The 27,825-nt window shown below is 36.2% G+C and overlaps 1 protein-coding gene across 1 annotated transcript; it reads right to left on the bottom strand.

Annotated features, from left to right (window-relative positions):
* Positions 1-587: 587 nt before the first annotated feature.
* LOC142240574 (ATP-binding cassette sub-family G member 4-like) lies at positions 588-24,629 on the bottom strand. Its single transcript, XM_075312267.1, has 8 exons — positions 24,394-24,629; positions 20,563-20,677; positions 10,152-10,487; positions 9,834-10,072; positions 9,503-9,762; positions 1,948-2,116; positions 1,639-1,895; positions 588-1,554 (listed from the first exon to the last, which is right to left on the bottom strand). Exons 1-8 carry the CDS (start codon positions 24,476-24,478, stop codon positions 1,189-1,191), a joined length of 1,827 nt encoding a protein of 608 aa, XP_075168382.1. The 5' UTR covers positions 24,479-24,629; the 3' UTR covers positions 588-1,188.
* Between the last annotated feature and the right edge of the window lie 3,196 nt (positions 24,630-27,825).

Genomic DNA, 27,825 nt, shown 5'->3' with positions numbered 1-27,825 from the left:
GGAGTCGAGCTGATGAAAAATGCTGGAGTCGGAGTCGAGCAAAATTGGCTCGACTCCACAGCCCTGGTGGAGGGTATAAAATTTCTGTGATTAATTTAATTTTTATAATTTTTAATGGATTCTAACGCTTGTCGGAAACGTTTGACCTCAAATATATTCAAAAATTCACAATTTTTTCAGATTGGATTTAGCATTTTTTTTCGATAAATGATTTGTACCATTTTATAAATTCTTACTTTGTTTTTAACCTATTTGAAGCAAAGAAAATTAAAATTACCTATTAAAAGTATGAAAAAACCAAGTTATAAAAAATTGAATTAAAATAACTTCCTGGGTAGGTAAATAAAGAACATCATTGGGAGTGCATCTTCTGGAAGTGCTTTTAAAGTCATGCCTTTGGAAGAATTTCCACATTTTTTTTGCTGGGATGGTAAGCTTTTTATAGGGAGAACTGGAAAATTTTAGGAAAACTGGATTTAGTTAGGTTTTGGTTTTTTTTTGATGAATTCTTTATTATCAGTGAATGAAAAATTATTTATTATTTTTAAATTCTTACTCCCCGAGAAAAATATCAGTGTTAGTAAAAATTAATTTCATTTCATTTTATTTTTTCTATAAACAAAAAAAAACTTTTTATACCAAAATCACAATTTCATTATACCCAGGTCACAATAACTGACTAACAGTCAGGTCATAATAACTTTGATCTGCCAAAAAAGTGCCTACCAGAAATATTGATTTTAGACCGCATAAAATATATATCGACCTCCTGATCTAGCCCTAGGTGTCCGTCCGTTCGTTGTTCGAAGGATTCCGGTCGCATTTATTAACCAATTTTAATGAAATTTGGTACATGGCGCTTCGTTGGCGCAAGGAAACGCTATTGAATTTGGATCAAAATTAGTTATAGCTCCCATATATATATCGCCAGATTTCGACAATGAGGGTCACATTGCGCTTTTGTTCCCACCAAACGTCGTCAAATTTGGCACATTGTAATTTTATATACCATTGTTTGAGTTTAAGGAATCCTGCGAACAATAAATACGTGAACAGACGGATGGACCGACACCAAGGTGATTCTGAGTCGATCGGTATATATTTTATGGGGTCTAAAATCAATATTTTTGGTAGGCACATTTTTTTCGCATTAAACCCTGACCACCATGAAATTTAGGGTATACAAATTTATTTCTTTCTAGAATTTTGTTTGAATTCTAAGCGGAATTTCAATATGCAAAATGCTAATAAACAGAACATCATTGTCATTGTAGTTAATACTATAACAGCCCGAACATAGCTGATGTCGGAACATCCCAGGAGTTTTAAAACATATTCAGGTTTATTGATGGTAAATACCCACTCACAATGTGGGCAAGGAAAATCTGGATGATCGTTGCCCAATAATGGTACCAAAACTCCTTCCAAAGTGTGTCTCATAAAACTGCCATACATTAAAATTTTATAAATCATGGGAAGTTCTCCACCTTTAGAGGCCAAATTAGTGAACAAGAGCATAATGGCTATACCCATAGGTCCCAGAAACAGAACATACTAGAGTTTAAAAGAAAAAGAACAGTATCGTTACATATCATTTCGAAAATAATCACAAATTTTGTTTTGTATTTATAATCTTACCAATCCTTTGAAGGCAGTACCCAACAACAATCCAAAGGTGGATGATACCAAAGAGGTTAACATTGATATGAATACGAGTAATAGCAGACGGTCCAATTCCATAGGTTGACCAGTGATAAAATAAATTATGACAGCAAACACAATCGACATTGGACCCAAAATTATTAACTGAGCTGTTACCATGGCCAGGAAATAGGAACTCAAACGATACCATTGATTGTAGTACTCTCTACGCATGAATTGTATATCTCTGGGGACTGCGAATAGAATTTAAGATACAATTTTAGAACTAAATGGATAAAGGCTTACCTGTGGCCAACATAGGAGCCATTGCCAAAAATATTGCTCCCGTTATAAAAGCTATTGCCAGAAAGTAGTTGAATAGACTGTATCGAGCATTTCGTGGAACGTTGTAGAAAATTAGACCAATTACTATGGAGCTTGCAATGTGAGCCATTATTCTCAGTTTGAAATTTGCCTAAAAACAGTGTAGAGCTTGAATAATATCCTGCGTAGGGATTGTAATCAATATTACAAAAGTATGCTTTTAAAAATTCGGAACAGGCGAATTTTAAAAGCTGCGAACGATAGGCGTATGAAATAAGCGACGAACTTTGAAACATTTATTATACCCTTCACCACTATTGTGGTACAGGGTATAATAAGTTTGTGCATTTGTATGTAACGCCAAGAAGGAAAAGTCTGAGACCCATCGTTTAGTATACCGATCGTCTTAGAATTAAATTCTGAGTCGATTTAACGATGTCCGTCTGTCTGTCTGTCTGTCTGTCCGTCTGTCTGTCTGTTGATGTATTTTTGTGTGCAAAGTACACAAAAAATTAAATTTTGAGTCTATAGATTTTGTAGAAGTCAAATTCTGTCTAGATCGAGTGATATTTAAATGTATGTATTTGGGGGATAGCCCCCAACACATTTAACGGATGTGATATGGTATCGAAAATTTAGATCTACAAAGTGGTGCAGGGTATAATATAGTCGGCCCCGCCCGACTTTAGACTTTCCTCACTTGTTTTTAATCATAACATAATTGATAAATCTATACTAACCGTGGTATGAAAACATTTGGAGAAAATGTATTAACAATTGGAGTAAAATGGTAAATGGAGGTACATAATAACTCCCATATAACAGGTTGGCTGATTAGTCCCCGGTCTAACAAAGAAAAACACATTTTTTTTGTCAAAATTCGTTTTTATTATTCAACATAGTTCCCTTCAAGAACGATACAACGATTATAACGACCTTCCAATTTTTTGATACCATTTTGGTAGTACTCCTTCGGTTTTGCCTCAAAATAGACATCAGTTTCGGCGATCACCTCTTCATTTCAGCCAAATTTGTTCCCTGCGAGCATCCTTTTGAGGTCTGAGAACAAGAAAAAGTCGCTGGGGGTCAGATCTGGAGAATACGGTGGGTGGGGAAGCAATTCGAAGCCCAATTCATGAATTTTTGCCATTTTTCTGAATGACATGTGGCACGGTGCGTTGTCTTCGTGGAACAACACTTTTTTCTTCTTCATATGGGGCCGTTTTGCCGCGATTTCGACCTTCAAACGCTCCAATAACGCCATATAATAGTCACTGTTGATGTTTTTTCCCTTCTCAAGAAAATTGATAAAAATTATTCCATGCGCATCCCAAAAAACAGAGGTCATTACTTTGCCAGCGGACTTTTGAGTCTTTCCACGCTTCGGAGACGGTTCACCGGTCGCTGTCCACTCAGCCGACTGTCGATTGGACTCAGGAGTGTAGTGATGGAGCCATGTTTCATCCATTGTCACGTATCGACGGAACAACTCGGGTGTATTACGAGTTAACAGCTGCAAACGCCGCTCAGAATCATCAACACGTTGTTGTTTTTGGTCAAATGTGAGCTCGCGCGGCACCCATTTTGCACAGAGCTTCCGGGTTCTTTTTTGTATTTTTTCTCACACTTTGAAAAATATTATATACCAAATAGCACTTCTTTTCGTAAGGCCATTTGATCACAATTCAAGAATCAAATTTTCAGAACAAGCTCATATAGCTCTTGAAGGTAGGATCTCAACATGACAAGTTTTGTTTTACATGCTGTTAGTACTAGTAAAAACAGAAGAAAAATTAAAGTTTTTAACCTTAGGCTTATTTCGGTAGTGAAAGGGTTAAATCGTTTTTTTAAATTGTGAGTTAGTCCATACGTGGTATATATTAGACAAAAAAGGTATGTGTAGGTAAGTCTACAAATAATTACGACTCGATATGGACTTTTGCACGGTACGTAGGGAGCCAGAATTGATATATGGGGGTCGCTTATATGGGGGCTATATACAATTATGAACTTGATATGGACCAATTTTTGTGTGATTGGGGATCGATTTATCTGAGGGCTATATATAACTATAGACCGATATGGACCTAGTTAGGCATGGTTGTTAACGGCCATATACTAGCACAATGTACCAAATTTCAACTGACTCGGATGAAATTTGCTCCTCCAAGAGGCTCCAAAACCAAATCTCGGGATCGATTTATATGATTATGGACTAATATGGATCACTTTTGGCATGGTTGTTAAATATCATGTACGTACCAAATTTCAACCAGATCGGATGAATTTTGCTTCTCCAAACGACACCGGAGGTCAAATCTGGGGATCGGTTTATATGGGAGCTCTATATAATTATGGACTGATATGAACCAATTCCTGCATGGTTGTTGGATACCATATACTAACATCACGTACCAAATTTCAACCGAATCGGATGAATTTTGCTCTTCCAAGGGGCTCCGGAGGTCAAATCTGGGGATCGGTTTATATGGGGGCTATATATAATTATGGACCGATTTCGACCAATTTTTGCATGGGTGTTTGAGGCCATATATTAACACCACGTACCAAATATCAACCGAATCAGATGAATTTTGGTCTTCCAAGAGGCTCCGGAGGTCAAATCTGATGATCGGTTTATATGGGGGCTATATATAATTATAGAGCGATTTCGACCAATTTTTGCATGGGTGTTTGAGGCCATATACTAACATCATGTACCAAATTTCAACCGGATCGAATGAAATTTTCTTCTCTTAGAGGCTCCGCAAGCCAAATCTGGGGATCGGTTTATATGGGGGCTATATATAATTATGGACCGATGTAGACCAATATTTGCATGGGTGTTGAAGACCATATACTAACACCATGTACCAAATTTCAGACGGATCGGATGAAATTTGCTTCTCTTAGAGGCTCCAAAAGCCAAATCGGGGGATCGGTTTATATGGGGGCTATATATAAGTATTGACCGATGCGGATCAATTTTTGCATGGTTGTTAGAGACCATATAGTAACACCATGTACCAAATTTCAGCCGCATCGGATGAAATTTGCTTCTCTTAGAGGGTCTGCAAGCCAACTTTGGGGCTATACGTAAAAGTGGACCGATATGGCCCATTTGCAATACCATCTGACCTACATCAATAAAAATTACTTGTGCCAAGTTTCAAGTCGATAGCTTGTTTCGTTCGGAAGTTAGTGTGATTTCAACAGACAGACATGCTCAGATCGACTCAGAATTTCACCACGACCCAGAATATATATACTTTATGTGGTCTTTCGATGTGTTACAAACGGAATGACAAAGTTAATATACCTCCATCCTATGGTGGAGGGTATAAAAACGAACATCGTATTAAAATTTGTTTCCTAGAATCAACTACGCAAAACACAAATATTAAAGAGCATTGCGTCTTACATTACGGCCACACTGGATAAATATTTGACAGAAATCGAAACAGAATTCCTCGCCACAGTCCAGCCAGTAAACATTTTCAGCTTATATTTGATACTAGCGTAACCCGGCCCGCATCGTTGCGCCTTCCGAAGCGTATTTGTAGGAACATTTTCCGTTAACTTTGTCAACCATATCCTTCGTGCTAAAAACAAATTCGAAAAGATTTGAATTCTTTCAAACAAATCGGACTACTTGCTTTTTCGTTTATAGGTACAAATACGGCGGATATGCATATGTAAAACGGTTCGTCTTAAAAAATGTCGGGGAAAGGGTGTACCCTTTCCTCCAATTTTTTTAAATAATGTTCTGTATACAAGTAGTTGGACAATCTTCTATATTTCTTGTGAATTTTAAGTGTGGTTTGTCAAGGAAAGGTATCCTTCTACTCAACATATCTGAAAATTAAGCACTATATTATAATAACATACAAAGAATTAATGTTTCCCATCTAATAAATCGGAGAAAGCAAAAGCAGTAAAAACTTTTACCACATAAACATTTGCTAAAATGTTAGAAAATGATGCACCCTTTACGTTGGCTGCCACTTTCATGTATATTTAAGTTATTTACTAAAAAGAAGTCTGGCAGAAGCCTATGCAAAAATCATAAAATTATGTACCGAGTTCCCATTTACGGACAACCCTGCACTTTCAATTTAAGAAAAAAACAAGTATATACGGTCGTAAGTTCGGCCAGGCCGAAGCTTATGTACCCTCCATCATGGATTGCGTAGAAACTTCTTCTAAACACTGCCATCCAGAATCGAATTACTTAAGTTGCGGTAACGCTTGCCGATGGCAAGGTATCTTAAAACCTCCTAACACCATCTTCTAAATTGTATGTAAGTCCATACGTGGTATATATTAAATTAAAAAGAGATCGATCCAATACGTATATAATTCAGTTTGACAATGTAGACATAAAATTTTGACAAAAATTTCTACAGAAATAAAATTTTAACAAAATTTTCTATAGAAAAAAACTTTTGACAAAATTTTCTATAGAAATAAAATCTTGGTAGATTATTTTTGGCTCGAGTGGCAACCATGATTATGAACCGAATAAAATTTGAACAAAATTTTCTATAGAAATAAAATTTTGACAATGATGAACATTTTATTATGAACCGAATAAAATTTTAACAAAATTTTCTCTAGAAATATAATTTTGACAAAATTTTCTTTAGAAATAAAATTTTGGTAGATTATTTTTGGCTCTAGTGGCAACCATGATTATGAACCGATATGGACCAATTTTTGTGTGATTGGACCAATTTTGGTATGGTTGTTAGCGACCATATACTAACACCATGTTCCTAATTTGAACCGGATCGGATGAATTTTGCTCCTCCAAGAGGCTCCGGAGGTCACATCTGGAGAACGTTTTATATCTGGCACGGTTGTTAAAGTTCATATACTAACACCATGTTCCAAATTACAACCGGATTGGATGAAATTTGCTTCTCTTGGAGACTTCGCAAGCCAAATCTGGGGATCGGTTTATATGGGGGCTATATATAATTATGAACCGATGTGGACCAATTTTTTCATGGCTGTTAGAGACCATATACCAATATCATGTACCAAATTTCAGGCGGATCGGATGAAATTTGCTTCTCTTTGAAGCTCCGCAACCCAAATCTGGGGATCGGTTTATATGGGCGCTATATATAATTATGGACCGATGTGGACCAATTTTTGCACGGTTGTTAGAGACCATATACCAATACCATGTACCAAATTTCAGCCGGATCGGATGCAATTTGCTTCTCTTTGAGGCTTCGCAAGCCAAATCTGGAGATCGGTTTATATGGGGTCTATATATAATTATGGACCGATGTTGACCAATTCTTTCATGGCTGTTAGAGACCATATGCCAATATCATGTACCATATTTCAGACGGATCGGATGAAATTTGCTTCTCTTTGAGGCTCCGCAAGCCAAATCTGGGGATCGGTTTATATGGGGGCTATATATAATTATGGACCGATGTGGACCAATTTTTGCATGGTTGTTAGAGACCATATACCAACACCATGTACCAAATTTCAGCCGGATCGGATAAAATTTTCTTCTCTTTGAGGCTCCGCAAGCCAAATCTGAGGGCCCCTTTATATGGGGGCTATACGTAAAATTGGACCGATATGGCCCATTTTCAATACCATCCGACCTACATCGATAACAACTACTTGTGCCAAGTTTCAAGTCGATAGCTTGTTTCGGAAGTTAGCGTGATTTCAACAGACGGACGGACGGACATGCTTAGATCGACTCAGAATTTCACCACGACCCAGAATATATATACTTTATGGGGTCTTAGAGCAATATTTCGATGTGTTACAAACGGAATGACAAAGTTAATATACCCCCATCCTATGACGGAGGGTATAAAAGCGCTCTACTCCGACCTGATATCGGACTATCACGTACCCTATATTAATTTCACAACTACTCAATGGTCCCTATAAATTCTATCGAAGTAAATCAACAAAGTTTATTTCAATTTTCCCCTTCCCCAACCAGATATCGAAAAATCGTATACTAATTTAAAAATCATGTATAAATTTAATCACCTCCTCCCACGTTCCCTGTGAATTTCAAGTAGATCGGAGATGTTTAAATTTTGCTCTATTGTTTTAAAGGGACGTCACTTTCCCCGATACAATATCGACAAACACCGTAGTGAATAGCACCCCTACCCTTCCCTGAAAATTCTTGAAACTTTCCTTCAAGTGTGGGGCAAGGAAGGTTGCCTCTTCGTTCATAACCTTCCACCACTGCCTTTGTAAATTTCAAGAAAACTTAAGAATTTTTGTTTTTTTTGCAGTTCCCGATCAAATATCGAAAAGTGATGTAACGTATCTTTTGTAAACGTCCCAGAAAATGTCAAGCAAATTATAAGCCAAAAGGGGCGGCCTCCCTTCCGTCCAAATAACACAAAATCAGGTATCAACTATTAAATCCGTAACCTCTCCCCAGTTCTCTGTAAATTTCAAGTAACTCGGTAAAGTTTAATTGTTTCTCTGTATGTACTTAAGAGAAGCGGGTGTCTCCCTATGCCCCTTTATTTTTAATAAAAAATTAGGAACCTGATATAAGTTTCATAAACTCACCCATTTTTTCCGTAAAATTTCAGACGGGGGAGTTTAGTTTTGTTTTCACTGTACTTAAAAAAAAAACTCGGGCAAAGGGGTGGTCCCCCTCCCCGACCAAATATCAAAAAATAATGTAGCGGATTTTTGTCCAGATGCCAACCCCAACATTCAATGAAAATTTCAAGCAAATCGCATAATTTTGTTACAAGTTTCAAAAAGTAGGGCCAGGGAGAGGTCCCCCTCCCCGTCCACATATGAAATCATGAGGTACCCCATATTAATTCCATAACCTCACCGCATGTTCTCTGATAATTTAGAGAATTTTAGTTTTTTTCACTGTACTTAAAAAAAATTGGAACAAAGAGGGGTCCCCCTCCGCCACAAATATCGAAATATAAAGTTGCGGATCTTCGTCTAGATGCCAACCCCAACCTTCAATAAAAATTTCAAGCAGATCGGTCAACTTTGGTCACATTTTCAAAAAGTCCGACAAAGGGGTGGTCCCACTCCGCGACCATGTGTCAAAAAATGAGGTACCCTATTTTCACCACATGAACGCCCCAACTCGGAACATACAAACAAACAAACAATCAAACAAACAAATAAACAAACATAGATTGAATTTTATATATATAGATAGAAAATCACGATAGGAGTTTTTTCCAAAAACGGTATTCAGATATTTCGAAAATGGTCCATAAGAAAAGGTTGACACTCATTTTGGTCAGATATTTGCCAAGTCGGACGTTACCCTTAAAGACTTCAATTCTCTGCTTCTTTAGAATCAATACCGAAATCATTAGTTCAAAGCAAAATTTTTCGAACCGGGCAAGCTTGCTTTTCAGTGAAGTGATATAATCCAGCGAGAACAATAAGTATAAGCTAAAAACTAAGCCTCATTATTAAAAGTACAAGATAGTACGTTTATCGTAATGATTTTTGTACCATAAATTAGTAGTTCTGAGTATTGTTCAATAGTTACCTTCTCCCTCCACATTTGTTGCACGAATCGCAATAAAAGCCATTGATACTCCAACCACCAAGAACATTGTCGACTACGCTGGGATTTTTTAGATGTTGATACCCTCATATCCTGCATATCGAATAGGTGCATATAGTTGCTAGAAAGCTTGGGTTCAAATCTTGACAAATAAGGCAACCATTCCGTGATATCACCATTCCCAATTTCACGAGTCATCTCACATTGATAATCACCATAGGTATTAGTAGATACATCTATTACTGAAACAAATCGAAGGACCAATTAAAACAAAACTATTTTTTTTAGCATAATTCTATTTATAAATGCTTACTAAAATCCAAAGGATTATGTGTTATGGGGCAGGATAAATTAAATTCTTCCAAATAGGGAAGTATATTATTCACAGATCCCTGATAGATACATTCGCCACGTGACATAACGTAGACCTTATCAAACATTTGGGATAATTTAGCAGAAGGGCTATGTAGGGAACAAATAATGGTGTGTCCGCATTTTGCCAATTCCTTGAAGATTCGTATACATTGGAAGGCGGTAAATTCATCCAAACCTCTAAATGGTTGGCATAAAGTGTGTTTATATGTAAGTTTCAATATGGATGGACGGACGGAAGGAAGAAAACAAAACTTACGTTGTAGGCTCATCTAATAATAATACGGCGGGATTACCAATTAATTCCAGGGCAATGCTAAGACGTTTCCTTTCTCCGCTAGAGATATCCGATATCAATGTGTTGATGGTTTGGTTAAGATGAAATATATCCAGCATATCGTTTATAATGGTTTTTCTATTATCTTTGCTGATGTGGCTCCCCAACTGTAAATACGAGGCAAACGTCATGGCTTCAAGAACCGTAAAACATGGTATGAGGTTTTCGTCCTGCGTAACGTAACGTGACAGCTGACGAAATGTGTGTAGATTACGACTTTTACCATTGACAATGATATCACCGTCATTTGTACGAATTCTGAAAATATAATAATTCGTCAATTTCCCATGTATCCTTGAAGGTTTAAAAAGAAATGAAAATTATGAAATTGCATTTTGTTGTTGATGGTGACCTGAGTAAATGGCCTCAAAGGAGTAATAGCCAGATGTGAAATCACAAGATCTTAATTTTAAAATCTCGTTGGATTGTAATTACTATCGGCTTAAGATTTGGGGGTTTTCGAGACGATGGCATGAATCACCCGAAGCTGGAAGAAGACTAAGCGAATGGCACAGTCCGCAGCCCGAACTTCGGAAAGCAACATACGATTCATCCCAACGCGATTCGTTCGCATCCACCCATTTATATAAATCGATTCTTTCGCATCCACTCCCTAGCCGACCAAAATCGCTATCAAATCCTCCCACCCCTTCCTCCTAAGGTTATACTAGCACCCACCTAACGAGGTTCGTTTGCATAGGGAGTCCATCTGCTTACGCGGTTAGTCCGTATCGCGATTCGTTTGCATACGCAGTTCGAACGCATACGCGACTCGTTCGCATTCGCGATTCGTTCTAATCATCCAAGTGCTAGTATAGCCGAATTCTCTCCAATTCCTCTTCTATTTACAGAAGTCAGAGGCCGACAACAAGGGAAGACAGGCATGAGGACGACTGTCTCCAACGCCGCATCACCACCACCAGTTGGCACTACACCGTCCATCACCACCCCCACCACCAGTTTATCATCACTAGTCAGCATGAATTATGGCCGCCGTCTTACAATGCAAGAAAGTGGCTCTGCTGTATTTTATCCCGAAGCGCCGGGAATGGGTTGATCGAAACTTTGGTATTTTTTGTGCTAAGCTTACTTTCCGAAAACGCCCAGGCGTGAAAGTCCAACATTACGTCGCTACTCTCGAAGCAACTCCTTACCTCTTTCCAGCCTATTTTTTTATACACTGAAAAAACAGTGAACCAACCAGGAAGAAAAATTTTGGTTAATTTTAGAAAATTTTGCATATTTTTAGAAAATTTTAACTAAACAGTATAACAAACGCTGGCATCACGCCGATGTCATAAAAATAAGTAATTATTTTTCGACAAATTCAAGAAAATGTATTAGACATAATTAAGTTTTTTCACTTGTTAAAGAAAATTTTGTAGTTTGATGGAAAAAATTGGAGTTCAAAATTGCAAGAATGTCTTTAGTGACATACGAAGTTCATGATGAACGCATTTGTAGTAAAATTTACAAATTTAAAGAAATATTGAACTATTTTGTAGAAGACACGAATTTAGTTAATCTTTATGCTTCATTTGTGCATATTTTTTTCCACGGTTTTAGTTAATTTAACTAACGTACACAAGAAATTATTAGAGTAGAGGAAACTTTCTCCAAACATAATAATTCCATGAACTAAAATAAAGGTAAATTGGCTTTAGAGAAATATAGAGTTCACTTTTTTTTTTAATGTACCACCATAGGATGGGGGGTATATTAACTTTGTCATTCCGTTTGTAACACATCGAAATATTGATCTACGACCCCATAAAGTATATATATTCTGGGTAGTAGTGAAATTCTGAGTCGATCTGAGCATGTTCGTCTGTCCGTCTGTTGAAATCACGCTAACTTCTGAACGAAACAAGCCATCGACTTGAAACTTGGCACAAGTAGTTGTTATAGATGTAGGTCAGATGGTATTGCAAATGGGCCATATCGGTCCACTTTTACGTACAGCCCCATACAAAGGGACCCTCAGATTTGGCTTGCGGAGCCTCTAACAGAAGCATATTTCATCCGATCCAGCTGAAATTTGGTACATGGTGTTGGTATATGGTCTCTAACAACCATGCAAAAATTGGTCCACATCGGTCCATAATTATATATAGCCCCAATATAAGCCGATCCCCAGATTTGGCTTGCGGAGCCTCAAAGAGAAGCAAATTTCTTCCGATCTTGCTGAAATTTTGTACATGGTGTTGGTATATGGTCTCTAACAACCATACAACAATTGGTCCACATCGGCCCATAATTATATATACCCCCCATATAAATCGATCCCCAGCTTGCGGAGTCTCTAAGAGAAGCAAATTTCATCCAATCCGGTTGACATTTGGAACATGGTGTCAGTATATGATCTTTAACAACCGTGCCAGAATTGGTCCACATCGGTCCATAATTATATATAGCCCCCATATAAAACGTTCTCCAGATGTGACCTCCGGAGCCTCTTGGAAGAGTAAAATTCATCCGATCCGGTTAAAATATGGTACGTGGTGAAATTTGATACATTGCACTAGTATATGGCCGCTAACAACCATGCCAAAATTGGTCCATATCGGTCTATAGTTATATATAGCCGATCCCCAAAAATAATCTACCAAAATTTTATTTCTATAGAAATGTTGTCAAAATTTTATTTCTATAGAAAATTTTGTTAAAATTTTATTCGGTTCATAATCATAATCTACCAAAATTTTATTTCTATTGAAAATTTTGTCAAAATATTATTTCTATAGAAAATTTTATTTCTGTAGAAAATTTTGTCAAAATTTTATTTCTATAGAAAATTTTGTTAAAATTTTATTTCTATAGAAAATTTTGTCAAAATTGTATTTATATAGAAAATTTTGTCAAAATTTTATTTCTATTGAAAATTTGGTGAAAATTTTATTTCTATAGAAATTTTTGTTAAAATTTTATTTCTATAGAAAATTTGGTTAAAATTTTACTTCTATAGAAAATTTTGTGAAAATTTTATTTCTATAGAAAATTTTGTCAAAATTTTATGTCTATAGAAAATTTTGTCAAAATTTTATGTCTATAGAAAATTTTGTCAAAATTTTATGTCTATAGAAAATTTTGTCAAAATTTTATTTCTACAGAAAATTTTGTCAAAATTTTATGTCTATAGAAAATTTTGTCAAAATTTTATGTCTATAGAAAATTTTGTTAAAATTTTATGCCTATAGAAAATTTTGTTAAAATTTTATTTCTATAGAAAATTTTGTCAAAATATAGAATATATAGAAAATTTTGTTAAAATTTTATTTCTATAGAAAATTTTGTCAAAATTTTATTTCTATAGAAAATTTTGTCAAATTTTATGTCTATAGAAAATTTTGTCAACATTTTATGTCTACAGAAAATTTTTTCAAACTAAATTATATACGTATTTGATCGATCTTTTTTGATTTAATATATACCACGTATGGACTTTCATACAATTTAGAAGACGGTGTTAGGAGGTTTTAAGATACCTTGCCATCGGCAAGCGTTACCGCAACTTAAGTAATTCGATTGTGGATGGCAGTGTTTAGAAGAAGTTTCTAAGTTCGGCCTGGCCGAACTTACCGCCGTATATACTTGTTTTTTTTTTTTTTTTTTAATTCTAATTTGTGGACTTTACAACTTTTAGCTTAATGCACATATGTTAGGTACTTCTAAGTTCAAATTACTGACCACACTGTGTCAAAATTTTGCAAAAAATAAATTGTGGGGCCCATATCTGGCGAACGTAAAAGATAATTGCACACGAACTTTTTTGTAGAGCTTTCTATCAGCAAAGAAAAAATTATCTAAATCGGTTCAAAATTGCGGAGTTGACAGTTAAAATTTCATAGCCCCCCGAGATGACCAACTTTCGGCGCCTACAGGTCAGCCCGTGGACCCACTAGGGACACACAAAGCTTAGAGGAAAACAACTCAGCTTTCACACAAAGAAAAAATTTTGTTGATATCTTAATCCGTTCAAAAGTTGCAGAATTATTTCCGCAGCCCGAACTTCGGAGAGCAACATACGATTTATCCTAACGCGATTCGTTCGCATCCACCCATTTATATAAAGTGATTCTTTCGCATCCATTCCCCATCCGACCACAATCTCTATCAAATCCTACCACCCTTTCTTCCCAGGTTATACTAGCACCCACCTAACGAGGATCGTTGGCATACGGAGACCATCTGCTTACGCGGTTAGTCCGTATCGCGATTCGTTTGCATACGCAGTTCGAACCCATACGCGACTCGTTTGCATTCGCAGTTCGTCTGCTTACTCGGTTCGTCCGCATACGCGATTCGTTCTCATCATCCGAGTGCTAGTATGGCCGACAACAAGGGAAGACAGACATGATGACGACAGGCATGAGGACGACAGTCGGCACTACACCATCTCCAACGCCGCTTCACCACCACCAGTTGACACTACACCGTCCATCACCACCCCCACCTCCAGTTTATCATCACTAGTCAGCATGAATTATGGCCGCCGTCTTAGAATGCAAGAAAGTGACCCTGCTGTATTTTGGCCCGAAGCGCCGGGAATGGGTTGATCGAAACATTGGTAGTTTTTGTGCTAACCTTACTCTCCGAAGACGGCCAGGCATGAAAGTCTAACATTACGTCGCTACTCTCGAAGCAACTCCTTGGGTCTTTCCAGCCTATTTTTTTTTTTGCATCGGTGATCTCTTGCACTTTTTGGCTTCAATGAAGAAGCTATTAAGCCATGCTCATTTCTTAATATGTGTTGCATCTTTCCTTGCGATATCTTCAGCTCACGAGAAAGTTTTCTACCACTATGGCGGGGATTTTGATTAAATCTACCCTTCAGATTTTGGATAATTTCTGGTGTTGTTACCGGTTTTTTCGTCCATTTTTTGGATGCGATGCGAGACTGCCAGTATCACGGTAGCGGACACTGATACGAAAAACAAAAAAATGTATTCACATTTAAGTGATAACCATTCTTATTTTTCTAGCCAAATATAATTCACACTATCGTGCTTGAACTTTATCATGAATAACCTTGTTTGTGAATGCAATAGATCAAAATGCTTTCATAAGCTTGCAAACAATAAAATGACAGTTCATTTGGAATTGGAATAAACCTGTCAGACAAGCGGTTTAGAAATGTTTGCAATCTGGAGTCGGTTACAATACATATAGGGCTTTCCGACCCCCCAAATGTCATTATTTTGCTTGTTGACTACACCGATGTCGAGTAGAGTTGTGCACATGAGTGTGCGTGAGCGTGAGTCCTGCCAGACAATATCGTGCGTGAGTAAGATTTTTCCGTCGTGAGTGTGCATAAGCGTGAGTAAAATATTACTCTTGTGCGCACCTGTACACTCAAAAAAAGTTTACTTGGATTTAAAGATTTTGACCTTCCCTTAAGGATTTTTGTATTGATTCCGAGCCAAAGATGCCGCTTCTTGAAAATAAAGAATTTTTTAAGCGACCTATCTGGCTTTAAATCTAGGACCAATAAAATTAAAATTAGGATACAGATTTCATTTATCAAATGTTCATTCTCTTTTCGCGATTTATTAATAATGGTACTCACGTACAAACAAATGCTAGTTTAAAATCCAAATTATAACGGATACTTCAAAGTAAAAAATGTTTTCTTATTTCCAAACAAGTATATATGGCCGTAAGTTCGGCAAGGCCGAATCTTATGCACCCTTCACCGTGGATTGCGTAGAAACTTCTACGAAAGACTGTTATCCACAATCGAATTACTTGGGTTGTGGTATCTTAAATCGTTTTCTAAATTGTGAGTTAGTCCATGGTCTAAATTAGACAAAAAAGGTATGTGTAGGTTAGTCTACAAATAATTACGAATCGATATGGACTTTTGCACGGTACGTAGGGAGCCAGAATTGATATATGGGGGTCGCTTATATGGGCGGCTATATACAATTATGAACTTGATATGAACCAATTTTTGTGTGATCGATTTATCTGAGGCTATATTTAAATATAGACCGATATGGACCTAGTTAGGCATGGTTGTTAACGGCCATATACTAGCACAATGTACTAAATTTCAATTGACTCGGATGAAATTTGCTCCTCCAAGAGGCTCCAAAACCAAATCTTGGGATCGGTTTATATGGGGCTATATATGATTATGGACTAATATCGACCACTTTTGGCAAGGTTGTTAAATATCAACTTCCACCACGTACCAAAATTCAACCAGATCGGATGAATTTTGCTTCTCCAAAAGGCACTGGAGGTCAAATCTGGGGATCGGTTTATATGGGGGCTATATATAATTATTATACCCTCCACCATAGGATGGGGGGTATATTAACTTTGTCATTCCGTTTGTAACACATCGAAATATTGCTCTAAGACCCCATAAAGTATATATATTCTGGGTCGTGGTGAAATTCTGAGTCGATCTGACCATGTCCGTCCGTCCGTCTGTTGAAATCACGCTAACTTCCGAACGAAACAAGCTATCGACTTGAAACTTTGCACAAGTAATTGTTATTGATGTAGGTCGGATGGTATTGCAAATGGGCCATATCGGTCCACTTTTACGTATAGCCCCCATATAAACGGACCCCCAAATTTGGCTTGCGAGGCCTCTAAGAGAGGCAAATTTCATCCGATCCGGCTGAAATTTAGTACATGTTGTTAGTATATGGTCTCTAACAACCATGCAAAAATTGGTCCACATCGGTCAATACTTATATATAGCCCCCATATAAACCGATCCCCCGATTTGGCTTGCGAGGCCTCTAAAAGAAGCAAATTTCATCCGATCCGGCTGAAATTTGGTACATGGTGTAAGTATATGGTATCTAACAACCATGCAAAAATTGGTCCACATCGGTATATAATTTTATATAGCCCCCATATAAACCGATCACCAGATTTGACCTCCGGAGCCTCTTGGAAGACCAAAATTCATCTGATTCAGTTGAAATTTGGTACGTGGTGTTAATATATGGCCTCAAACTCCCATGCAAAAATTTGTCGAAATCGGTCCATAATTATATATAGCCCCCATATAAACCGATCCCCAGATTTGACCTCCGGAGCCCCTTGGAAGAGCAAAATTCATCCGATTCGGTTGAAATTTGGTACGTGATGTTAGTATATGGTATCCAACAACCATGCAGGAATTGGTTCATATCAGTCCATAATTATATATAGCACCCATATAAACCGATCCCCAGATTTGACCTCCGGAGCCTTTTGGAGAAGCAAAATTTATCCGATCTGGTTGAAATTTTTTACGTGGTAGTAGTATATGATATTTAACAACCATGCCAAAAGTGGTCCATATCAGTCCATAATCACATATAGCCCCCATATAAACCGATCCCGAGATTTGGTTTTGGAGCCTCTTGGAGGAGCAAATTTCATCCGAGTCAGTTGAAATTTGGTACATTGTGCTAGTATATGGCCGTTAACAACCATGCCTAACTAGCTCCATATCGGTCTATAGTTATATATAGACTTCAGATCCATATCAATAATTGTATATAGCCCCCATATAAGCGACCCCCATATTTCATTTCTGGCTCCCTACGTACCGTGCAAAAGTCCATATCGATTCGTAATTATTTGTAGACTTACCTACACATACTTATACTTTTTGTCTAATGTATACCACGTATGGACTAACTCAAAATTTAGAAAACGATTTAAGATACCACAACCCAAGTAATTCGATTGTGGATGACAGTCTTTCGTAGAAGTTTCTACGCTATCCATGGTGGAGGGTACATAAGATTCGGCCTGGCCGAACTTACGGCCGTTTATACTTGTTTTGGTATTCTTTAGGTTCCGCCTGACAATAGCCCAGTATTTCTCAATTGGGCGGAGCTCTGGCGTGTTGGGAGGGTTCTTGTCCTTGGGAACCACCTGCACGTTGTTGGCGGCATACCACTCCATGGCCTTTTTACCGTAATGGCAAGATGCCAAATCCAGCCAAAACAGTACGGAACAACCGTGTTTCTTCAGAAAAGGCAGCAGACGTTTATTCAAACACTCTTTCACGTACATTTCTTGGTTGACAGTCCCGGAAGCTATGAAAATGCTGCTTTTCAAGCAACAGGTACAGATGGCTTGCCAAACCAGGTATTTCTTTGCGAACTTTGACAGTTTTATGTGCTTGAAAATATCTGCTACCTTTCCCCTTCCTTTTGCCGTATAAAACTCCTGTCCCGGAAGCTGCTTGTAGTCGGCTTTGACGTAGGTTTCGTCGTCCATTACTACGCAGTCAAACTTCGTCAGCATCGTCGTGTACAGCTCTGGGATCGCGCTTTGGCCGTCGTATTTTGTTTATCATCGCGATTTGGAGTCACTACCTTCTTGTAAGTCGATAGTCCGGCTCGTTTTTTGGCTCGATGCACGGTTGTAGACGATACACCCAGCTTATTTGCGGCATCTCGGAGAGAGAGGTTAGGGTTTCGCTTGAAACTATCGGCAACTCTCTTTGTCGTCTCAGCGGCTTCCGGTTTTCGATTTCCCCCCGACCCAGACTTCCTGGATGTCGACAAACGTTCCCCAAACACTTTAATTACATTTGTAACGGTTGATTTGGCAACTTTTAGCGATTTTGCCAGCTTTGCGTGCGAGTAGCTCGGATTTTCGCGATGCGCGAGCAAAATTTTGATACGCTGCTCTTCTTGCTTGGACGGCATTTTGACAACTGAAGAGTGAATTCTAAAATCAAAATAGGAGCAACATTCTACACACACACACCTTCAAAATGAGGGATGTTCAGGTTTTTTAAACGCAAAATTGAAAGAAATACGTCAAGTTTATATTGACCAAATTTTGACCATCACAACTACTTGTGCCAAGTTTCAAGTCGATAGCTTGTTTCGTTCGGAAGTTTGCGTGATTTCAACAGACGGACGGACGCACGGATATGTATATAAGTATATATGAATATATGTACTTTATGTGGTCTTAGAGCAATATTTCGATGTGTTACAAATGGAATGACAAAGTTAATATACCTCCATCCTATGGTGGAGGGTATAAAAAAAACGTTAAACCAAAGATGTTAAGTCGTCAAAATAAGTCTTAGCCTAAGGACAATTCTTTAAATCAAAAATGTTTTTCTTTACTTTAAGGAAAATTAGTCTCAGTTCAAAGACATGTGACTTTAACGGAGGGACGCAAATTTACAAAATTTGTGTCCTAAATTTAATACAACAATTTTTTAAAGCAAGGATTATAAACTTTATTTTAATTAAAATTTCATTATTTTAAAGAAATTTGTTCTTAATATTTTGTAAATTCCGAATCCTAAAATTTAGGTTCGGTTATCTTTAATATCACGTAAATATTTTTTTCAGTGTAATGTCGAAACGCTTTATTCAACGGATTTATTATATACTGATAAATCCGTTGAATAAATGATGTCAAAATTTCTGTCATTGTCATTTGTCAAAGAACAGAATCTTCCAAAGTGGTACCTACCGAAATACCGTGTAAATCGAAATTACACCTATTGTTGGAAAATCATGTGTAAGTGATACACCCCAGCAAAAAATTTTAGAAGTTCTTCCAAACGCACAACTTTAAAATCACTTCAAGGAGATGAACTCCCAACGAAGTTTTTATTTTGACTACCCAGGAAGTTCTTTTAATTCAATTTTTTATAACTTGGTTTTTTCATACTTTTAATGGATAATTTTAACTTTTTTTGTTTCAAATAGGTTAAAATCATTTAAATTTCGTCGAAAAAAAATGCTAAATACAATCTGAAAAAATTGTGAATTTTGGAAAATATTTGAGGTCAAACATTTCCGACAAGCATTACAATCCATTAAAAATTATAAAAAATTATAAAAATTATTTATTTGACTGAATATCACAGAATTTTTAATTTACATCCAAAACATTGAATTCGGATCACACCTAAAGAAGTGCTGCTGTTGAAATGGAGGACTTCCGTCCTATGACAAGCCCATGTTAAATTTATCGCTTCTGCGTCAATTTTGCACCACTTCCGGATCCAAAAAGAAAATTTTCAGTACTTTTTTGGCGACGCTTTTTTTGCTGGGACATATAACCGTATGCGACATTCAACCAATTTGCTATGATTTTCTTTTTGGTTTCTATTTCATTTTAAAGATTTTAGAAAAAACTCGGCTAATGTCATTGCATTCAAGTTCATCGCTTTTGTTTCAAAAATAAATTTAAGTTTAATACCACCGACATGCTTGGTTACTGCACATGCTACTTACGACTGATAAGAACTACGAGTACTCGTGTCGTGTGAAATTTCTATGTTTTTAAAAATAATCGAAACAGTTGTTTTCATAAAATAAAATATGCGAGTATGTCTATTTACCGATAATGTGCTAAGAGGTTAAGTAGCGTGGTCTTTCCACTTCCTGAAGCACCAACAATGACTGATAATTCACCTGCACGAAATTCTCCATTTGCACTGTTCAAAATAGTTTTTGCTGTGAAAGAGAAAAATTAGTTGCTGTATCTTTTTGTAAAATAATTTTATGTGCAAAACTAGTTTCAACTTTCTTTTGGGGGAAAATAATTTGTTGTGCTTTTATTTGAAAATTTTAATGAGAATGGGAAAATCAATAGCAAATGTTTTTAGCATTTTGACTTCAAAGGAAAACGTTTTCAAGTGAAATGAAACCTCTTTCACTTCACATGAAACCTTTTACAATCAAAATGAAACTTTGTATAACCTCCAACATTGGATCGTGGTGAAATTTTGATTCGATCTAACCATGTCCGTCCGTCTGATGAAACCACGCTAACTCCCGAACGAAACAAGCTATCGACTTGAAACTTGGTCGGATGTTATTGCAAATGGGCCACATCGGACCACTTTTACATATAGTCCCCATATAAACCTATTCCCAGATTTGACCTCCGGAGCCTCTTGGAGGAGCAAAATTCAAAATTCTCTAACAACCATACAAAAATTGGTCCATATCGGTCCATAATTATATATAGCCCCATATAAACCGATCCACAGATTTGACCTCCTGAGCCTCTTGGAGGAGTAAATTTCATCCGATTTGGTTAAATTTGGCACGTGATCTAAGTATACTTTCTTTAACAACCATGCAAAATTTTATCCATATCGGTTCATAATTATATATAGTCCCCATATTAAGCGACCGCCATATTTCAATTATGGCTCTCTAATTACCGCGCAAAAGTTCATATCGGTTCGTAATTATTTATAGACTTCCCTATACATATACAGTGAAACCTCTTATAGGTGGACACCCACGGTTGCCTAAATTTTGTCCACATTTGGTATACCTCGATTTACTTCGTGATTGGTTCCGGAATTTGACGACGTTAATCGAAACTATGTAAAGCGAATTAAAAATTGTTCATACTTACTCCCAGCGTTGCCACAATGAATTTTTATTCTGGCCCAACATTTTTCCAAAATTGGACCAAAAATTCGTTCCAGCGGACCATTATTCCAATTTAAGTTAATATCAATTAAAAGTTAAAATGTTGGAAAATTTTACTTCGATAGAAAATTTTGTCAAATTTTTATTTCTATTTCGATAAATATTTTGTCAAAATTTTATTTCTATAGAAAATTTTTTCAAAATTTAAATTTTATAGAAATTATTGCAAAATTTTATTTCTATATAAAATTTTGTGAAAATTGTATTTCTATAGAAAATTTTGTCAAAATTTTATTTCATTGTTGTTGTTTTTGATTTCAGCTTAAAACCATGTATTGACTAAACTACTCGTACATGTGTAGCTTAACTAACAGAGGAAAAGTATGTTTGTCAAATTTATTTGGGCAAAGCCCTATAGACTGCAAGATGGTTGGATGGGCGCACGTTTCGGAATTAACACATTCCTCATCAGCATCCTCTATTTGCAGCAAAACTATCAACCAATTATCAGAATAAATTCAGGCAGTTCAATAAACCCAAGGTGAACCACACTTGAACCTTCCGAAAAAAGGTTTATGATAGCCGGCTTATGCCGAAATAAATTCATACAAACATTTCTCTTTTCCTTTGCCACCATCAAATCATCGATTTGAGTGCAGTTGGCTGGGTTTATTTTGAGCGTGCTTCCTCTTACTTCATTCGTGTTTTGTTTTTTATTGTGGGTTTGTACTTCAATCATATTTGTTGTTTTGATCTCAGCTTTAAAACCATTGTGTTGACTAAACTACAACACAAAAAAAAACACGAAATTTTATTTCTATAGAAAATTTTGTCAAAATTTTATTTCGGCGAAAATTTTGTCAAAATTTTATTTCTGCGAAAAATTTTTCAAAATTTTATTTCTATAGAAAATTTTGTCAAAATTTTATTTTTATAGAAAATTTTCTCAAATAAAATTTTGTCTATAGAAAATTTTGTCAAAATTTTATTTCTATAGAAATTTTTGCAAAATTTTATTTCCAAAGAAATTTTTGTCAAAATTTTACTTCGATTTATTTCTATAGAAAATTTTGTAAACATTTCATATCTATAGACAATTTTGTCATCTTTTATTTCTATAAAAAGTTATCGCAAAAATTTGAAAAGCTACACACACATAGAAATAAATTAAATGCTAAATGTGTACAGAGTTAAAAACTGGGATTCCCCTGCTTTTACTTAAAAATTGGAAACAACTGAGGTTGGATGGAACAAAAAAAATCGACAACGTAAATCGAAGTTGGATGGAAAAAAAATTGGATGAAGTAAATCGAAACAACGAAACCGAGGCGACGTAAATCGAGGGATTGCTGTATAGCAAATGTTCCCAGAGAACTTTCCACATTTTAGAAGACGATGTGAAGAAGTTTTAAGATATGTTATCTTGCCATTGGCAAGTAAAGGGTGGTTAAATTGTAAGGGCCGATGTTGAATGTGAACCACACCTAAACGCCAAGTTTTTTTTCCGAATTTTATTTGACATTTCTCTATTTCAGACTTACTCAATTTGAACCATGGACGTCGTGAATGGGCAGAATGGTTCCAAGAAATGGCAACAGTGGATGATCAATTTTCGAAGAAAATCATCTTCAGTGATGAGGCACATTTTCACCTGCGTGGATTCGTCAATAAACAGAATTGCCGCATTTGGGCGAATGAGAATCCAAGAGTGATTGTCGAAAAACCAATGCACCCACAAAGAGTGACTGTTTGCTGCGGTTTATGGGCTGGCGGCATAATGAGACCGGTCAGGCAGTTACTGTGAATGGTGTTCGCTATCGTGAGATGATAACGAACTTTTTATGGCCCGAATTGGAAGATATGGATGTGGACGATATGTGGTTTCAGCAGGACGGTGCCACTTGCCACACAGCTAACGAAACAATGGCTCTTTTGCGCAACAAATTCAATGGCCGTGTTATCTCACGTAATGGCGATGTCAATTGGCCGCCAAGATCAAGTGATTTGACACCGTTGGACTTTTTTCTTTGGGGTTATTTGAAAGAAAAAGTGTACATCGATAAGCCAGCAACAATTCAAGAGCTAAAGGATGAGATAATTCGGCACATTAACGGCATAGAACCTCCATTATGCCTTAGCGTCATCGAAAATTTGGACCATCGGATGAAGGTGTGCCACCGTGGTCGCGGCGCCCATTTTGCCGATATTTTGTTCCATACATAATTGAGTGAATAATAAAATAAAATTACAATAATTTCCCAAATAGTTTGTGTTGTATTCAAAATCAACATCGGCCCTTGAAATTTTAACCACCCTTTATTACCACAACCCCAGTAGTTCGATTGTGGATGACAGTCTTTTGTAAAAGTTTCTACATAATCCATGTTGGAGGGTACATAAGATTCGGCCTGGCCGAACTTAGGGTGGTATATACTTGTTTGACATTTTTCGTTCTGTGTATAGTTGAATCAAAACTTTGCCTTCATGATGAGATTCTGGATATTGAACTATCAGACACATTTCATTGGAGTTGTTCCACAAAGGCGTGGAAGATTATAAGTGCTTGTTTCAATATAACATTTTATTATAGGGTAATAATATTTTTTGCTGTGTATTACATTTTGAAGTACATACGTTGAGAGCACTTGTTTGTAATATACCACCTGAAATAGTTTCATTGTGCTTAATTATTTAATTTTTCAACATTTAATTTGTTTTCTATTCCCATTGGCATTTTAAAGATTGAGTAAAAAATAATTTTTCTAATGCTTATTTATATTCACTTTCAACTCCATTTTTCACACGATATGTAAGATCTTTGAATCTTAGGTCAACAAGCGAAACACTGGATGTATGGTTGGGTACCATCTCTCAAGGGCCGTTTGTGATACAGAGATAACAAAAAAATCGTTTTTGAGTTAGGAACTTTTTTTTAACTTTTTATATGAAATTTTTTAATAGTAATATAAAGACTAAAAAATGTAATAACAACCGCAAGTAACAAAATTCGTGTTCAATCTATAAAGCTGCTTAAGAGTTAATGACGATTCTTTAAAATTTGATAAACATTGCCTTATCTTCGGTCGCTGTTATGCTCTATGCATTCCAGTGCAATGTTAATATTATCATGTTAAAACATACTAAGTACGTTATTACAAACAAGTATATAAAGCAGTAAGTTCGGCCGGGCCGAATCTTAAATACCCACCACCATGAATCAAATATTATAATTTCCTGTGAAAATTTCAGGGGGTTTGGTGACAAGCAGATCAGTTCAACCAGTACGCTTCCCGAATATAAATTCAAAGATTTTATCTATGAAGACTAGATCAGATTCTGGATTTATAAGAACCATATTTGTTTGAGTTTTAGAGGAATAATAAACATAGTGTGCAAGTGTGCAAGAAAATGAAATGAAAATGAAATAACGCCATGATTTAAAATCTAACATCTGTAGATTTTTACCCCCATTATTTAAATGGTTACCAGAAGTAAAATCTGGAAACTATAATTCAGTTTCAAGCAATTTTCATTATCAGTGCACATGGACCGATATTCACCATTTTCGGCGCACCTCTTTATGTTCCTAAAATACTTCTAGATTTAAAATTTCATGCAAATTTGATAAAAACTATGGTTTCTAAAAGCCCAAGAAGTAAAATCGGGAGATCGGTCTATTTGGGAGATAAACCAATACTCGCCATTTTCGGCTCTCATATTTAAGGTCCTAAAATATCTGTAGATTTCTCATTTCAGGCAAATTGGATAAAAACTACGGATTCTAGAAGCCAAAAAAATAAAATCATTTCTTGGACAACTATTTGTATTCCTAAAAACCTCCAGATTTTCGATTTCAGGCAAAGTGGACAACAATTACGGTTTCTTGAAGCCCAAAAAGTAATATCGGGAGATCGGTTTATCTGATGGCTATATCAAAACATGGACCTATACTCACCATTTTCGGCATACCTTTTTATGGTCCTAAAATACCTCTATATTTCCAATTTGACGCAAGTTGGACAAAAACTACGGTTTCTATAAGCCCAAGAATAAAATCTGGAGATCGGTCTATATGGGGGATATACCAAAACCTGGACCGATACTCACCATTTTTAGCACAACTCTTTAGGGTTTTAAAATACCTCTAGATTTCTAATTTCAGGCAAATTGGGTAAAAACTACAGATTTTAAACACCCAAAAAGTAAAAACTGGAGATCAGTCTATACACCCATAGAAAAAATCATGAACGCGAGGTCATTTTGAAACGATCCGTTCATGAAAGTGAATCAACACACATGTGTTGTCAAACTGAGAACAAATGGGGACAATCTGACAACGTAAAAATGACACCATACGTTTTCAAAACAACAACCGGCGTTCATGATCTGAAAACGTAATGGTTACGAATTTATAAACAAAATTAAAAAAGATTTCCCCTACCGTGACTCGAACCTGTGTTGCCTGCACGATACACGTTAACAGTCGCCTTAGCACATTGCACCAACGGCGGTGTTACCATAACAACGTCTAACGATTATTTTAAGACTTTTCATGACCAAAGAAAAACGAATGTCGTTCATGAAATCGTGAACGCCCGTGGACGAAATCGTGAACATTCCGTTTTGATTTTTTGTGAACGTTTCCGTTTCATTTTGACAACGTCCGTTCACGATTGTGAAACGCAATTTTTTCTATTAGTGTATGGGGGCTATACCAAAACACCATTTTCCGCACACCTCTTTATTGTTCCAAAATACCTCTAGATTTCCGATTTCAGGCAAATTGGATAAAAACTACAGATTCTATAAGCCCAAGACCCCAAATCTGGAGATCGGTCTATATGGGGGATATACCAAAACCTGGACCGATACTCACCATTTTTAGCACACTTCTTTATGGTCCTAAAATACCTCTAGATTTCAAATTTCAAATTTGATAATAACTACGGATTCTAGAAGCCCAAGTAAAATCGGGAGATCGGTCTATATGGGGGCTATACCAAAACATGGACCGATACTCGCCATTTGTGGCACACCCCTTTGTGGTCATAAAATACCTCTAGATTTCCAATTTCAGGCAAATTGGATAGAAACTAAGGTTTTTATGAACCCAAGACCCCAAATCGGGAGGTCGGTTTATATCAGCGTTGCCAATTTAGCTTTTTTCCCGCTAGATTTGGCTTTTTTTGAAGACGTTTAGCGGGGAAAAAATGCATTTAGCTTTTAGCTTTTTTTCTGGCTTTTTTTCATGACCCTTTTAGCTATTTTTGGCTTTTTTATTTTCGACATGTTCCTATTGAAATATGGATAAAACTTCGTTTTTATCTAAGTCTTGCTGCCAGAATAAGGTTTTCCGCATATTTCAAAGCTCAATTGATGCCTTAATAATTATTCAAGCCATTATGCGGGTATTTTTGCAGCAAATACACCTCGTTGTAAAGTTTTTTCCTCGTCTTCATAAAAGTTATCGTGAACTTTAAATCTACTATTACCATACAAATTCCTTATATAAACTGTCAGTAAATTATTAGGAATAATAGCATTTGACTCGTTTATCCTTTTTATGTTATTTTAATATGTATTCTAAAGTTATTATGATATTACTAAATTAAAATAGTAGATGTGAATTGCTTTGTACACTGAAAAAATATTGTCATGAGGCCAAAGATAAAATACGAACGCGAATTTTGGTTATAATAGCATTTGTGAATTTTTCTTATATGTTATAAAACTGTTTTCCTTGTCCAAAAGCCGATAAAATCGTTTTGTCCTTATAGTTAAGTGAACTTAAACATGGGTATCTTTTCATGAAAGAAGGCTAGGGTCAATTCTAAAAAATTCTTAAAATTAATTAAATAGTCTTTAAATTTGTGGAGTTTTTGTATCTTGACCACAAACCAAAATAGCGTTCAAAAAAAGAAGAGGTTTTTCAACATTTTATTTTAAAAACGTATACGCAGAATAATTTCTACTTAAAGTCGAGTCTGAATTTGGAAATTTAAGTTGTCGTTAGCACGTTTTTAAAGCACTGTGGTTGCTCATGAAGAAAAAGCTGAAAACACGAATACATTCAAATTTGACTCTGAATCAATACCAAAATCATTAGTGTACAAAATCTTTGGAACCGAACATAGAAATAATTAAGGAAATAAAGTTTTGAATGTGGTATTATTTTTTTAACATCAAAAAAATGCAATAAAAAAATTCGTAGTGAT

Source organism: Haematobia irritans, chromosome 5 (genome assembly GCF_050003625.1).
Source record: "Haematobia irritans isolate KBUSLIRL chromosome 5, ASM5000362v1, whole genome shotgun sequence".
Lineage (NCBI taxonomy): Eukaryota > Metazoa > Arthropoda > Insecta > Diptera > Muscidae > Haematobia > Haematobia irritans.
Note: the sequence above shows the minus strand (reverse complement) of the source record. Positions and strands in the feature narration are given on the sequence as shown.